General features: G+C 40.7%; 1 protein-coding gene across 1 annotated transcript; it reads left to right on the top strand.

The window, feature by feature from the left end:
* The first annotated feature begins 14193 nt into the window (after nucleotides 1–14193).
* LOC309810923 (ras-related protein Rap-1b) lies at nucleotides 14194–16125 on the top strand. Its single transcript, XM_082633247.1, has one exon. The coding sequence runs from the start codon at nucleotides 14352–14354 to the stop codon at nucleotides 14904–14906; it is 555 nt and encodes a 184-aa protein (XP_082489373.1). The 5' UTR covers nucleotides 14194–14351; the 3' UTR covers nucleotides 14907–16125.
* Nucleotides 16126–16583: the final 458 nt, after the last annotated feature.

The following is a 16583-nucleotide window of genomic DNA, read 5'->3' as shown; positions in this document are numbered from 1 at the left end:
AGCCTTGGTAAATTTAAGAAAATTGAAATTGTATCAAGTATCTTTTCCGACCACAATGCTATGAGACTAGATATCAATTACAGGAAAAGATCTGTAAAAAATACAAACACATGGAGGCTAAACAATACACTACTTAATAACAAAGTGATCACTGAAGAAATCAAAGGGGAAATTAAAAAATACCTAGAAACAAATTACAATGGAGACACGATGACCCAAAACCTATGAGATGCAGCAAAAGCAGTTCTAAGAGGGAAGTTTATAGCAATACAATCCCACCTTAAGAAACAGGAAACATCTCGAATAAACAACCTAACCTTGCACCTAAAGCAATTAGAGAAAGAAGAACAAAAACATCCCAAAGTTAGCAGAAGGAAAGAAATCATAAAAATCAGATCAGAAATAAATGAAAAAGAAATGAAGGAAACGATAGCAAAGATCAATAAAACTAAAAGCTGGTTCTTTGAGAAGATAAACAAAATTGATAAACCATTAGCCAGACTCATCAAGAAAAAAAGGGAGAAGACTCAAATCAATAGAATTAGAAATGAAAAAGGAGAAGTAACAACTGACACTGCAGAAATACAAAAGATCATGAGAGATTACTACAAGCAACTCTATGCCAATAAAATGGACAATCTGGAAGAAATGGACAAATTCTTAGAAATGCACAACCTGCCAAGACTGAATCAGGAAGAAATAGAAAATATGAATAGACCAATCACAAGCACTGAAATCGAAACTGTGATTAAAAATCTTCCAACAAACAAAAGCCCAGGACCAGATGGCTTCACAGGCGAATTCTATCAAACATTTAGAGAAGAGCTAACACCTATCCTTCTCAAACTCTTCCAAAATATAGCAGAGGGAGGAACACTCCCAAACTCATTTTACAAGGCCACCATCACCCTGATACCAAAACCAGGCAAGGATGTCACAAAGAAAGAAAACTACAGGCCAATATCACTGATGAACATACATGCAAATATCCTCAACAAAATACTAGCAAACAGAATCCAACAGCACATTAAAAGGATAATACACCATGATCAAGTGGGGTTTATTCCAGGAATGCAAGGACTCTTCAATATACACAAATCAATCAACATGATTCACCATATTAACAAATTAAAGGAGAAAAACCATATGATCATCTCAATAGATGCAGTGAAAGCTTTCGACAAAATTCAACACCCATTTATGATAAAAAACCCTGCAGAAAGTAGGCATAGAGGGAACTTTCCTCAACATAATAAAGGCCATATATGACAAACCCACAGCCGACATCATCCTCAATGGTGAAAAACTGAAACCATTTCCACTAAGATCAGGAACAAGACAAGGTTGCCCACTCGCATCACTATTATTCAACATAGTTTTGGAAGTTTTAGCGACAGCAATCAGAGAAGAAAAGGAAATAAAAGGAATCCAAATTGGAAAAGAAGAAGTAAAGCTGTCACTGTTTGCAGATGACATGATACTATACATAGAGAATCCTAAAGATGCTACTAGAAAACTTCTAGAGCTAATCAATGAATTTGGTAAAGTAGCAGGATACAAAATTAATGCACAGAAATCTCTGGCATTCCTGTACACTAATGGTGAAATATCTGAAAGTGAAATCAAGAAAACACTCCCATTTACCACTGCAACAAAAAGAATAAAATATCTAGGAATAAACCTACCTAAGGAGACAAAAGACCTGTATGCAGAAAATTATAAGACACTGATGAAAGAAATTAAAGATGATACAAATAGATGGAGAGATATACCATGCTCCTGGATTGGAAGAATCAATATTGTGAAAATGACTTTACTACCCAAAGCAATCTACAGATTCAATGCAATCCCTATCAAACTACCACTGGCATTTTTCACAGAACTAGAACAAAAACTTTCAAAATTTGTTTGGAAAAACAAAAGACCCCGAATAGCCAAAGCAATCTTGAGAACGAAAAACGGAGCTGGAGGAATCAGGCTCCCTGACTTCAGACTATACTACAAAGCTACAGTAATCAAGACAGTGTGGTACTGGCACAAAAACAGAAAGATAGATCAATGGAACAGGATAGAAAACCCAGAGATAAACCCACGCACATACAGTCAACTTATCTTTGATAAAGGAGGCAGGAATGTACAGTGTAGAAAGGACAGCCTCTTCAATAAGTGGTGCTGGGAAAACTGGACAGGGACATGTAAAAGTATGAGATTAGATCACTCCCTAACACCATACACAAAAATAAGCTCAAAATCGATTAAAGACCTAAATGTAAGGCCAGACACTATCAAACTCTTAGAGGAAAACATAGGCAGAACACTCTATGACATAAATCACAGCAAGATCCTTTTGGACCCACCTCCTAGAGAAATGGAAATAAAAACAAAGATAAACAAATGGGACCTAATGAAACTTCAAAGCTTTTGCACAGCAAAGGAAACCATAAACAAGACCAAAAGACAACCCTCAGAATGGGAGAAAATATTTGCAAATGAAGCAACTGACAAAGGATTAATCTCCAAAATTTATAAACAGCTCATGCAGCTCAATAGCAGAAAAACAAACAACCCAGTCCAAAAATGGGCAGAAGACCTAAATAGACATTTCTGGAAAGAAGATATACAGACTGCCAACAAACACATGAAAGAATGCTCAACATCATTAATCATTAGAGAAAGGCAAATCAAAACTACAATGAGATATCATCTCACACCAGTCAGAATGGCCATCATCAAGAAATCTAGAAACAATAAATGCTGGAGAGGGTGTGGAGAAAAGGGAACACTCTTGCACTGCTGGTGGGAATGTGAATTGGTACAGCCACTATGGAGAACAGTATGGAGGTTCCTTAAAAAACTACCAATAGAACTACCATATGACACAGCAATCCCACTACTAGGCATACACCCTGAGAAAACCATAATTCAAAAAGAGACATGTACCAAAATGTTCATTGCAGCTCTATTCACAATAGCCCGGAGATGGAAACAACCTAAGTGTCCATCATCGGATGAATGGATAAAGAAGTAGTGGCACATATATACAATGGAATATTACTCAGCCATAAAAAGAAACAAAATTGAGCTATTTGTAATGAGGTGGATAGACCTAGAGTCTGTCATACAGAGTGAAGTAAGTCAGAAAGAGAAAGACAAATACCGTATGCTAGCACATATATATGGAATAAAAAAAAATGTCATGAAGAACCTAGGGGTAAAACAGAAATAAAGACACAGACCTACTTGAGAATGGACTTGAGGATATGGGGAGGGGGAAGGGTAAGCTGTGACAAAGCGAGAGAGAGGCATGGACATATATACACTACCAAATGTAAGGTAGATAGATAGTGGGAAGCAGCCGCATAGCACAGGGAGATCAGCTCGGTGCTTTGTGACCGCCTGGAGGGGTGGGATAGGGAGGGTGGGAGGGAGGGAGATGCAAGAGGGAAGGGATATGGGAACAGATGTATATGTATAACTGATCCACTTTGTTATAAAGCAGAAACTAATAAAAAATATAAAGGTGAAAATATCTAAAATTAAAAAAAAAACACACGTAGGAGTAAAATGTATGAAAACTTGTAGCACAAAGAATGGGAGAAGGAAACTTTGTAAGCTTCTTCCATAATTCAGAAATTGGTATACTGTTTTTGAAGACAAACTGTCATAAATTAAGGATGTAATTTGTAAATCCAAAGGCAACTACTAAAAAGGGGAGATATGGCTAATTAACCAATTGTGGAGATAAAATGGAATACTAAAAGTGCCCAATTATTGAAGTGTTCTGTATCTTGATTGTGGTGGTGATTCAATATGTGTATACAACTATCAAAACTTATCAAATGTACATTTTAAAAGAATGCAGTTTATGGGCTTCCCTGGTGGCGCAGTGGTTGAGAGTCCGCCTGCCGATGCAGGGGACAAGGGTTCGTGCCCCGGTCCAGGAAGATCCCACATGCCACGGAGCGGCTGGGCCCGTGAACCATGGCTGCTGAGCCTGCACGTCCAGAGCCTGGGCTCTGCAACGGGAGAGGCCACAACAGTGAGAGGCCCGCATACTGCAAAAAAAAAAAGAATGCAGTTTACTGTACATGAATTATTTCTCAATGAAGTTTAAAAAAATAATGTAATGGAAAGCAGTAAAAGGGGAGAAGAAGCATAAAACAGATGGGACAAATAGAAAATAAATCATAAGATTTTAAATTTACACCCAACCATTCAATAATTACATGAATCTAAATATTTCAATAAGAGTTAGGAATTTTCTGGCTGAGTAAAAAGGCAAGACCAAGAAGTAGAAATGGATGAAAGTGGTCAAAAGTTACCAACTTCCAGTTATAAGAGAAAGCAGTTTGGGGGATGTAATGTACAACATGGTAACTGTAGTTAACTATATTCTATATTTGGAGGTTGTTAAGAGGGATGTCCCTGGTGGTCCAGTGGTAAAGAATCCGTCTCACAATGCATGGGATGAAGGTTCAATTCCTGGTTTGGGAACTAAGATCCTACATGCCGCGGGGCAACTAAGCCTGCGTGCTGCAACTACGGAGCTTACGTGCCACAACTAGTCACCCCCGGGCAGCAAACTACAGAGCCCACGCACTCTAGAGCCCACGCATTACAACCAGAGAAGAGAAAACCAGCAGGCCACAGCTAGAGAGGAGCCCACGCACCTCAATGGAGATCCCGTGTGCCACAACTAAGACCTGACACAGCCTAAAATAAATAAATAAATAAATAATAAATCTTAAAAAAAAAAAAAGAGTTGTTAAGAGAGTAAATCTTAAAAGTTCGTATCACAAGAAAATAAATTGTAACTGTGAGGTGATGATTGTTAACTAAACTTATTGTGCTAGTTATTCTCCAGTATATACATATATCATATCATTATGTTGTACACCTTAAACTAACACAATGTTATAGGCCAATTATATCTCAGTAAAACTGGGGGAAAGCATTTAAAGAACAAAGAATACCAATCCTGCATAAACAGTTATGGATCACAGAGGAGGGAGGAACGCTTCCCAGCTCATTCTATGAGGCCAGCATCACTCTGATATCCAGTAGATATCCCTTACTCCTGAGCAAGCAGTGTCCTCGCTCTGGACTCTTAAGCCTCAGGTAGCCCCATACTTTGAAGTGTACTCCTTAAGATTTTCTAAGTCCCCTCTGGTGCCTGGGATCAGCTGAGGCTAGCAATGACACCTGGGCAGGGAGCCTTGAGCTTGGACTGGGACCCTCAGAAGTCCTGGCCCCATATTCTTTCTTATCTGACCCTCTACCCTTTACCTGGACTCAACCATATGCCCCTATTTGCTCAGGGATTCATACCTATAGGATCAACCCGAGACCCCAGGGCAAGGTTCCAGTACCAGGAAGGAGGCCTGGCAAGCAGATTGCTCCCTCTGACAAACACAGTATTGCTTTTGAGGGATCGTGAAAGGTTGGGCCTCCAGAATGTAGCTGATATGCAGAGTGTGAGCGACTCTCACTTATGTCAGACACACAGCAAGTTTAGGTCTCTGGGCTACTAAGAGTTTACTGCCAACCCTTGGGTTTGAGCCACATATTTGGACCCATGCCTTGATTCTCACCCCCCTACATTCTGACTGCTGTGCTGCCCATGAGCACAGCCCCTGAAGGCAGCAGGCATCTTTTTCCTGTGGTGGCAAGAATGCCTCACCCCGTGCACTCCGCACTCTGGCATCTGGGTTGATCACCCAAACCCTTCTGCAAACTCTGTATGCCGCGTCAGGCAGTCCCCTGGAAGTGGTTGCACCTGTCTCCTCTGGGGGCTTTAAAATCATTGCTTGGCACACCCATTGCCTTTCCGACTGATTTCTCCCTCTCACCTCTGACTGGTGCGGTTGTGCTAACCCAGGACGGTTTTAATCATGCCAAATGATCAGGGGACATTCCTTGTACAAACGGCACTGCCCTTCCTGCTCTACCCACAGGCCCCCACGTCTTTTCCCAACTCGTGGCAGTGTCTGGAAAGCAGCAGTGTGGTCAACATTGAGAAAGATCACATGCTAGAAATGCACTGATTATAGTCTAAAGACTTCTACATCCATGCTCTAAAATTCCAGACAGTACATTGACCATGACCAGGAAAATAAATATCATTCACATTTCCCTGCACACCTGGGGTGAGACCTGCATTTGTGGTCACCATCAACAAAGCATAGTAACAACTTTACTGTGTCTCATTGGAAGCCAGTATTCATGGGTGGCAGATGGGTGATGTGACATCATGAGTAATGGTGTGATCAGCATTGAATCAAAGGTAGTAGAGAATTGCAGAAGTAATACTGCAAACAGTGCAAACAGATTCCAGCTGTGTGAATAATACTGGCATTGCTACATCATCTCTAGTAGCGAGATAAGAAATAAGCCAAATGGAATATTACTCAGCCATAAAAAGGAATGAAATTGAGTTATTTGTAGTGAGGTGGATGGACCTACAGTCTGCCATACAGAGTGAAGTCAGTCAGAAAGAGAAAAACAAATACTGTATGCAAATGCACATATATGGAATCTAAAAAAAATGGTACTGATGAACCTAGTGGCAGGGCAGGAATAAAGACACAGACCTAGAGAACGGACTTGAGGACACAGAGGGGGAAGGGGAAGCTGGGACGAAGTGAGAGAGTAGCACGAACATATACACACTACCAAATGTAAAATGGATGGCTAGTGGGAAGCTGCTGCATAGCACAGGGAGATCAGCTGGGTGCTTTGTGACCACCTAGAGGGGTGGGATAGGGAGGGAGGGAGGGAGCCACGAAAGGGAGGAGATATGGGGATATAGGTATACATATAGCAGATTCACTTTGTTATAAAGCAAAAACTAACACACCATTGTAAAGCAATTATACTCCAGTAAAGATATTTAAAAAATAAAACAATAAAAATTGAACATAGAAACTCAAAAAAAAAAAAAAAAAGAAAGAAAGAAAGAAAGAAGCCAGAAATGATGGCTTTGATAATAAAGGACTGGAAGAAACAGTTCCTGGACCTAAATAGGAAGAGATGATGCTACAAAGAAACTTTATGTGCACCAATTAGACAATAAACAAATACTTGAACACCTCTTTTCTACCTATGCCTGACAGAGGCCCATGGATTTTGTAATACATTTTAAATCAAATTGTTTAGATAGACAAAGGCCTTGCAAAAAAAAAAATTTTCCTGGAGCCTCACACAGTCTAGGGGCCCTCCTGCTAATACCAAACCAAACACATCACACAGAAAAGAGACCTAGAGACTAGCATCCCTCAAGATCTCAAAGACAAAACTTCTTAACAGAACATTAGCAAGTTGAATCCAGCAATTTATAAAAAAGATAATCCATCACTATTAAGTGGAGTTTATAAAAATCCACCCATGGGACTTCCCTGGTGGTCCAGTGGTTAAGACTCCACGCTTCCACTGCAGGGGGCCCGGGTTCCATCCCTCGTCAGGAAACTAAGATCCCACACGCCTCGAGGCGTGGCCAAAAAAAAAAAAATCCATCAGTTCACTATGTTAGCTGAATAGAAGAGAAAAAGATATGATAATCTCAATAGATGCAGGAAAAAATATTGACAAAACTAAATATCCATTCATGAAAGCATCTGTGTCTGGTAGAAGGGTTTGGGCGGCAGATCCTCCTGAAATAGAGAGAGCCCTGGTCCTGGAGATGGACTGACTCATGATTGTGTACTTGCTATGCCTCATTCCAGAACTGAGGCTCAGGGAAGACCAGGAACATTCTCAAGGACCCAGCCCTGGTCAGCCGCAGAGGTGGGACCCAAATGTTTTCCTGTCTGTCTCTAGACCACATTTCTTTCCTCACACCACAGTGTCTTCTAGAAAGAAGAGCTAATTTCATTGAGAGAAACTGCATTTAATACTGTTAGAAAAAAAAGAAAGAAAAATTTTAAACACTATTTCTACTAACAGCGAAATAACATTTATTTTGCATATTGAGATGGTCATGAGGGCATTTCTGAGACATGAGTTCCCTGCACAAAGATTGCTATTCTTTTTTTTTTTTTTCCTATATCTGTTTCAGAAACTAATACAGTTACGTGGGCAGCAGATTGGAGGCCCTTTTTAAGAAAAAGAATGCAATACAAAATTATACACTAAAAATTAGATACAAACATGAACACTTATTCACAACAAATGACTAATTTTACAAAGCTGACAAATACCACAAACAGAAAATCCAGAAAAGTAACAAATATTCTTGGTCATTCATTGTCCGTGTCACCTCTATGCTACTGTTTCCTTGCCTTTTTTGACTCATACTTGGTTTTTGTGATATGATTTTTCAATGGAGACTAAAAAGGTAATTTACTTTCTTCCCTAACATAGTCAAATGCATTGCTTATTATCATATTAGGATTCACAGAACATGCACCTTCACATACAGATGTACTATCTGTACGGTTTTCATCACATGAACACAAAGATCCTTCTAAATTCTATTTCCACAATCCCTGTTAAAAAGGAAAACAAATGGCATGTTTATATTTAAATCCATTGCATTATTGAGTATATTCCTGTAGGAGAGAATTCCAGACCAAAAGCCAGGCATCGGGATGTCTCCACCAGAGCAACCTCTGAATTCTGTAGCCTTTCTCTCACCCTCCTCTATCTCACCAATGACTTGGCTGAATCTGCAGAGCAGGCTGCAAAGCCCTGTTCTGGAATCTAACTTTCTCAATCTTTCTTGAACTCTCTCCCTTTCTCCAGCTTAGAGGTTCTTCATCTGCTCATGACAGGGACCAGTGATGCCCAATTTCATCTTCTTTCAAACCACTCCTATCTCATGTTTGGGCTGAGGACTTTGGCACGTAGAGACCAAGAACTTGACATTCTTATTCTCAGCTTCCTATGTGCCTCCATCCTTGTTATCTGGGCCTGAGCAAAGAGTCCCAGAGATCAGGGGAAGAAATTCAATAAATAAGAGTAGAAAACACCTGGGTTGTCATCCATGAGGTACCACCAGTGAGTACCAAATCCTAGTCAGGCTCATTTTCAGGCAAATCACTCTTGACAGATGTCCTAAGTTTTAGAGTTACTGGATTTTTGTAAATAATATCCCCTGAGTTAACCTCTTGCTACATAATCTAATTTTTAAGAAGAGTTATTTAGGGCACAGAGTGCTCTATTATTTTAATATCAATTAAGACTACGACTAAGAGAAAAGCCTGTTTCGGGCTTCCCTGGTGGCACAGTGGTTAAGAATCTGCCTACCTATGCAAGGGACACAGGTTCAGGCCCTGGCCCGGGAAGGTCCCACATGCCTCGGAGCAATTAAGCCCGTGCACCACAACTACTGAGCCTGAGCTCTAGAGCCAGCAAGCCACAACTACTGAGCCCGCATGCCACAGCTACTGAAGCCCACACGCCTAGAGCCCGTGCTCTGCAACAAGAGAAGCCACGACAATGAGAAGCCCGCGCACCGCAACGAAGAGTAGTCCCCACTCGCTGCAACTAGAGAGAGCCTGCACACAGCAACGAAGACCCAACGCAGCCCAAAATTTAATTAATTAATTAATTAATTAATTATTTTTAAGCCTTTTTCCCTGCAGGAGGGCTTGAATGTAAAGCATCTCTCCAATTCAGCTGTGAGGGGATGTGAATGGGAGCCCTGAAAACAGGGCAGAGCTGTTCACTTCCCTAAAAATAATTTTTTTACCTGCAATACACTCTTTCAAGCAGTCAAGGGGCAATTGTTCAATGCTCCACTCTAGGTAAAGACATATCTCCCCTTCTTGCATTCTCACCCAGGAAGAGAGCCTGTTTTACCTACTGTGTGCTTTCTCACACTTTATTTAGACATGATTCTAACACCTTAAAAATAACCTGGGATATGTACATATTCCTCTGTATGTATTAAACATTTAAAACGACAATACAGGAAAAATAATTTGGAGATGGCTGTGGCCCATTCCCTCTCTCCTTTCTCTGGCCTACCCCCCATCTCCACAGGGACCCTCCTCCTCCTTTTCCCAGATTTCTGGCCATTTGCTAGCAAGGCAGTTTTTTCACTCATTATTTTTGCCCGTTTATCAGCCTCCAGCCCCCTTCTCTTTATTCCTGTCCACACTGCCCCCCTACCCAACAATTTTCATTCTTTCTCCTTCCTTGAGACAGAAGGTTTCATAACCTCAACTGGGAATGGTGGGCATACCCCACCGCTGGGAGGCATGGTCCCTTTTATCCAGAGGAATGACAGGCGAGGGGGCCACACAAGGGTGTGGACATAGGGACAGAGTGGGGCTGGGATTCTGCCAGGCCCCCTGCTAACCTGAACAGAGTGCTTTTATGCCCCCCACTGCATGGGAATAGAAATGGAAAGTGTGGGTCCCAGGATGCTGGAAGTACTCATGTTAAATCATTTGGGGATTGTTAGGTGATTAGCATATTGATTGTTGCCACAGACCCCAAACTCTGGGTCTCCCCAAGACCCTTCAGCCTTCCCTCAATTCTGTTGCTGTCCCAGCCACAGCCCCTTCAGTTAGTGAAAAGGAAAAATTGTAATAGATAAGAAATGGCAGAAATGAACAGAAAAACAACATTCATGGCCTTTTGTGACAAATTCCCGAGTTTACCCTCCTAAGGCTGAAAGAAATCTATTCTGTCTGAAACAAAAAGGAAGTGAATGGTGAACTCGAATAATGTAGTGCTTAGTCGCTCAAGCTGCAGAATCAGACAGGCATGGCTTTGATTCCCAGCTGGGCTGTTCCCTCTCTGAGGGACCACTTTATTCCGCCCTCCAAGCCTCAGCGTTCTCATCTAGAGAGTGGAAATGATAATCTGCCCTTCCTCACTGAACTGTTGTACACATGCAGTGAGACAGTTATAATGGGCTTGACCTAGATTATAACAAGGACTCAAGAGATGAAAGGCGGTCCTACTTTTCCAAAGCAATGCAATGTAGAAACTAAAGGACTAATTAGAGAGGAAGGTATTTGCTGCCCTTTAGGAACTCACAGTCTAATAAAAGAAACAAAGAAAAAATAAATAACAGTATAATTCAGGAAAAGATCAGTGTTACAGACAACGGCCACTCTAAGAGACAAGAGAAATTTGTGAACACTTGAGGAAGGGTTTCAAGATGCTACAAAGGGCACAGAACATTCGCTTAACTTTAAGAAATCAGAATTGTTTATGTACAGCCATTCCCATACTGTCTTTATTATCCTTAAAGTTCAGAGATAGTGGAAAATTACAGACGGTTTTGGAGGACGAAGTCTGTGACTACAATTGAAATTGGCCTGAATCTTAGCCTTCTGCCCTTAATGGCTATGAGAATCCTATCAAAGGGAAAATCGGAATAAGCTCTGAATAAGATAATTGTGGAGACGGCCATGAGGATGCTCACCTCAGCCCCATGATCTTAGACAACTTGCAGGAATAGCTGACCGCTAATCGTATCTGCTCCTATCACCCATCTCTTTTAGGTGGTCCTCAGTCTAATCATCAACAAGCCAAGGCCATTTTTTTGATCCTCCATACAGTCATGTCCTCAAATCTTATGTTGCTGCAAGGACCAATGAAGGCCCAAGGATGAAAAAATTATTTTTCCCTCAAACAAATATTTTATTATTAATAATTTTACATATTAATAAAAGTGAAATTAGATTAATAAAAAAGAGTAGCAAAAGCACAAACTTAGATGTGTAAGGAAAAAGTCAATTATATTGCATTGTAAAATGAGGCTCAAGATTCTCTAGGTTGGGGCTTCCCTGGTGGCGCAGTGGTTGAGAGTCTGCCTGCCAATGCAGGGGACACGGGTTTGTGCCCCGGTCCGGGAGGATCCCACATGCCACGGAGCAGCTGGGCCCATGAGCCATGGCAGCTGAGCCTGTGCATCCGGAGCCCGTGCTCCCCAACGGGAGAGGCCACAACAGTGAGAGACCCGTGTACCGTGAAAAAAAAAGATTCTCTAGGTCATAGATGTCAACTTCCTTGGGCAATTAGAAGAGGCCGTTATGGGGCACTCAGTGGGCAAAGCCATTAGGAAGTTCTGGAAAAATAAGGTCAATCGTACTCAGAGCATCTGGCAGGGGTCTAGTGTATACCAGATGCTGGGGCCATTCTGTTCTCTCTGCTTCTACCATGGCCAATCTGTAGCCCCTGGAGTAACCCAAAGTGTAGGAAAGAGAATCCTCAGCTGATCCAGCAGCAGAGCATGGCAAGAAGAGAAAAAACTCATCAGCACATGGCTCAGACAAGCCAAATGCAAATTAGAATCTGGGCTGGTGCACTCTGGCATTGTCAGGTTAAACATACAGACAATGGACTAAGGTGTCACAGTGAGGGCCACCCTAACCTTCTGGTCTCCTGAGTCACACTGGCTGCTGAGTACCCTTGCCCAGTGAACTGAGGGTCCCCTCAGTCCTTCAGCACTGTATCTTCTATTTCTTCTATCATATCCCATGGTTCTTTTTTCTTGGTTTGCTCCCATTTTGTACTTGCCGTATCTTCTACTAGCTTCATGAGAAATGATAAGTGGAAATGTTTTGAGACCTTGTATGTCTGCAAGCAGAAATTTCATTTTATCTTCACACTTGAGTGAATAGCTTGAGTCAGCATAGAATTCTGGGTCAGAAAGAATTTTCCTTCAGAATTCTACCATCTTCTAGCTCTACTGTCATTTAGTCTCAGCATTGCTTTGAGAAGTCCAAAACCATTCTGACTCCTGATACTCTGTAAGTGTCTGAAGCATATCAGAGATTCTGTGTTTGTAGAATCTTCTTTTCATCCTCAGTATTCCTAAATTCTATGATGATGTGTCTTGGACTGCATCTTTTTCTTTTATAGTGCTCGGCAGTGATCCCTTTCAAATCCCTTTTAATCAAGAAACTGATGTTTTTCAGGCCTAGACAATATTGTGAATTATTTATTGGTAATTTATTCCCTTCATTTTTCTCTGTTCTTTGTGTCTGGAAATCCTGTTATTCAGATGTTAGACGGTCTGGACCGGTCCTCTAATTCATCAGTCTTTCCTCTAATCATTTATCTCTTTGCCTTTTTGTTTGCTCTACTTTTTTCAGAATTTCCTTATTTTATCTTCCAGCCCTTCAATTGAGCTTTTCAACTGCTAACGTGTTTTTAATTTCCAAAAACTCTTTTTATGTTTCCTGAATGTTTCTATTTTATAGCATCCTATTTTTTTAATTTTCTGGATGCAATCTCTTCTCTTATTTCTTGAGGCTATTGATAATGTTTTAAATATATTATTCCTTTCTACATAGTTTTTGTTGACTACATGCTGCATTTGCTTTTTTATTTGGGTGTCTCTGTTTCATTTCAGAGCATTCCCCAGAAGCAAGACAGTTTTTTGTTGTCCATTCATGTTTAAGAGAGAGATGTTAAAAAATCAATCTGTGTCCCTAAGAAGGTGGGAGGGGTTGTCAACCCACCGCTTCCCATTAGAGGATTTATCTGGACAGCTTGATGCTCTCCAATTTCACCATCTGTAGGTCCTTTTTCATTGATTGATTAGATGCCCTGAGATGTCTCTTTCAAACTCTTGCCTGGAGCTCTAACTGCCAGGGGTCTGGGAGTCAAATAAGGAAGACGAGTGGTGGAGGAGGAATGTCTTGGCATTCGAGATTGTTAGTTGTGTGCATGTGTGTACTGTACATAGATAAACTGTCTTGTCAGCTCCATGGCCCTCTCCACAAAAAATTAATGAGGGAGCATTTAAAATATACCAATCTTGGGAATTCCTTGGAGGTCCAGTGGTTAAGATGCCTCACTTCCACTGCAGGTTCAATCCCTGGTCAGGGAACTAAGATCCCACATGCAGCATGGCGCAGCCAAAAATATATATATATATATATATATATATATATATATATATATATATATCTTAAGACATGCTCCTCTACTGTCTTGGCTCTGAGGATCACAGAGTGAGTTTGTGGGAGCCTGGGCCCCCACTCTGCCTGCTGCAGGACACTCTCATCTCCTGAAGTATTTTTAAAGCAAATTCTTATAACCCCCTGAAAAACTTGTCGTGTTGACTTAGGAACTGTCCTTAGAGGCTGATATGGGCCTCTTCATTTAATGATAAAGATGAGAGAATTCCTTGCATTAAAAAATAGATTTGTGGAAATTCCCTGGTGGTCCAGTGGTTAGCACTCAGTGCTTTCACTGCACTGGCCCGAGTTGAATCCCTGGTTCTGGAATTAATAACCCACAGGCCGAGCCGGAGCGGCGGCGGCGGCGGCGGTAGCGGCAGGACCGCCGTGGCGCCGGTAGCAGCGACCTGGAGGGAGCGCGAGGCGACGCTGGCTGCGGGGACCCGGTGACAGCATGAGAGGTACTAGATTTTACAAGTTTGCACCATGCGTGAGTATAAGCTAGTCGTTCTTGGCTCCGGAGGAGTTGGAAAATCTGCTCTGACTGTACAATTTGTTCAAGGAATTTTTGTTGAAAAATATGATCCTACGATAGAAGATTCTTATAGAAAGCAAGTTGAAGTAGATGCACAGCAGTGTATGCTTGAAATCTTGGATACTGCAGGAACGGAACAATTTACAGCAATGAGGGATTTGTACATGAAAAACGGACAAGGCTTTGCATTAGTTTATTCCATCACAGCACAGTCCACATTTAATGATTTACAAGATCTGAGAGAACAGATTCTTCGAGTTAAAGACACTGATGATGTTCCAATGATTCTGGTTGGTAATAAGTGTGACTTGGAAGATGAAAGAGTTGTAGGAAAGGAACAAGGTCAAAATTTAGCAAGACAATGGAACAACTGTGCATTCTTAGAATCCTCTGCAAAATCAAAAATAAATGTTAATGAGATCTTTTATGACCTAGTGCGGCAAATTAACAGAAAAACTCCAGTGCCTGGGAAGGCCCGCAAAAAGTCGTCATGTCAGCTGCTTTAATATACTAAATGCATTGTAGCTCTGAGCCAGGTCTGAAGAACTGTTGCCCAATTCAACAGTGCCAGCATTCCAACTTTGTTAAACCTACCAACATCTTAAATGGACTTTCTGTGGTGGTACCCTTTAAGAGGCGGATGAAAGCTACTACATCAGTTTGCACATTCTAATCACTTTCCAGTATCACAAGAGAGATTTTTACTTATACAATAGTCCTAGAGTATGCAGCTGGTAAAACCAGAGGCTACAATCCAGTATTACTGCTAAGAGACATTTTTCATCCACCAATGTTGTACATGTATGAAAATGGTGTACTGTATACTTTAACACGCCCTATACTTTGTATTGGAGAGTACAATAATGTAAATCCTAAAAGCACCACTATTTTAGCATAATAAAAGAAAGTCCAAAGAGCTCCTATATAGACTACTCCAGATAACTTCGCTTCTTTGATACTTGTAGCTTATTGTAATTTTTTTTAAGAAATTCAAGGTCATTATCATTGTATTGTACAAATAAGCGCTTTGATTAACACAGCTATATAGTTTTTTTAATTTTTAAAAACCTGTGGAGACAGTGATCTTGTCTTTAAAATATGATAGTCCTTTCAGTATAATGTCTTAGATTAAAGACATTGCCTTTAATATCTGTTGGGAAGGAAATGTCCAGACTTTTCAAATCTTTTATTATATGTTTCCTTTTTTGTTTACATAGGGAACAATGTTTATAGTTGTGTGTACAGTGGGGGTCTACAACAAGAAGTGTATATTTTCAAACAATTTTTTAATGATTTAACAATTTTTGTAAATCATTTTCAGGCTTCTGCAGCTGTAGATTCTCACTGTGAATCCCCTGCTTGCTCATGCATAAGTGTATTTGCAATACCAAATATACAGGTTTAGTATTTTTGCCTGTTAGTGATTGTTTCACATGTGTAACGTTTTGGTTGAGATGTAAAATGGTGGACGAGTACTGTGGATGTGAATGTGGGAAGTAATTTTAATCATGTGTAATTGGTCACAAGGCCTAAGTTGCAGTAACTATTGCTGTTTTATTTAACAATGCCTTGTTGCTTTGTATGCATTAACATTTGGGTGTAAAGATTGTGTCTATCCAACAGGGAGCCACAGTATTTAAATTGACCAACCTAATGTTACAACTACTTTTGAGGTGGCCAAATGTAAACTAAAAGCCTTAATTAAAGTGGTGCAATTTTGTATAACTTAGCATCAGTAGTTCAATAAATTTGGATTGCCATGCAAGGGCTTGCATTATAAAAAAAAAAAAAAATAACCCACAGGCCATGTGGCAAGGCCATAAATAAATAAATAAATAGATTTGTGATAAATCCAGGCACTCTACTTAACACTGGTCTTCCATTTTCCTTCACCTCATAAACACCCTCCAGCCCTGCATAGAGCAAGAGTGTTTCATGCATGCATGCATCCATTGATTTCATTCACTAAATATTTATTGAAAGTTCTCTATGTGCCAGGCACTTTTCTAAGAACTGGATATACAATGGTGAACAACAACAACATATCCTACTCTCATCCTGGCTGACATGGGTAAGACAGAAAATTATAAAGAACAGCAGTAGGGGCTTTTCTGGAGGTGTAGTGGTTAAGAATCCGCCTACCGGGCTTCCCTGGTGGCGCACTGGTTGAGAGTCCGCCTGCC

Source organism: Mesoplodon mirus, assembly GCF_964341445.2.
Source record: "Mesoplodon mirus genome assembly, chromosome: 10".
NCBI classification, from domain to species: Eukaryota; Metazoa; Chordata; class Mammalia; order Artiodactyla; family Ziphiidae; genus Mesoplodon; species Mesoplodon mirus.
The sequence above is the reverse complement of the archived record's forward strand: the minus strand, read 5'-3'. Positions and strand labels throughout refer to the sequence as shown.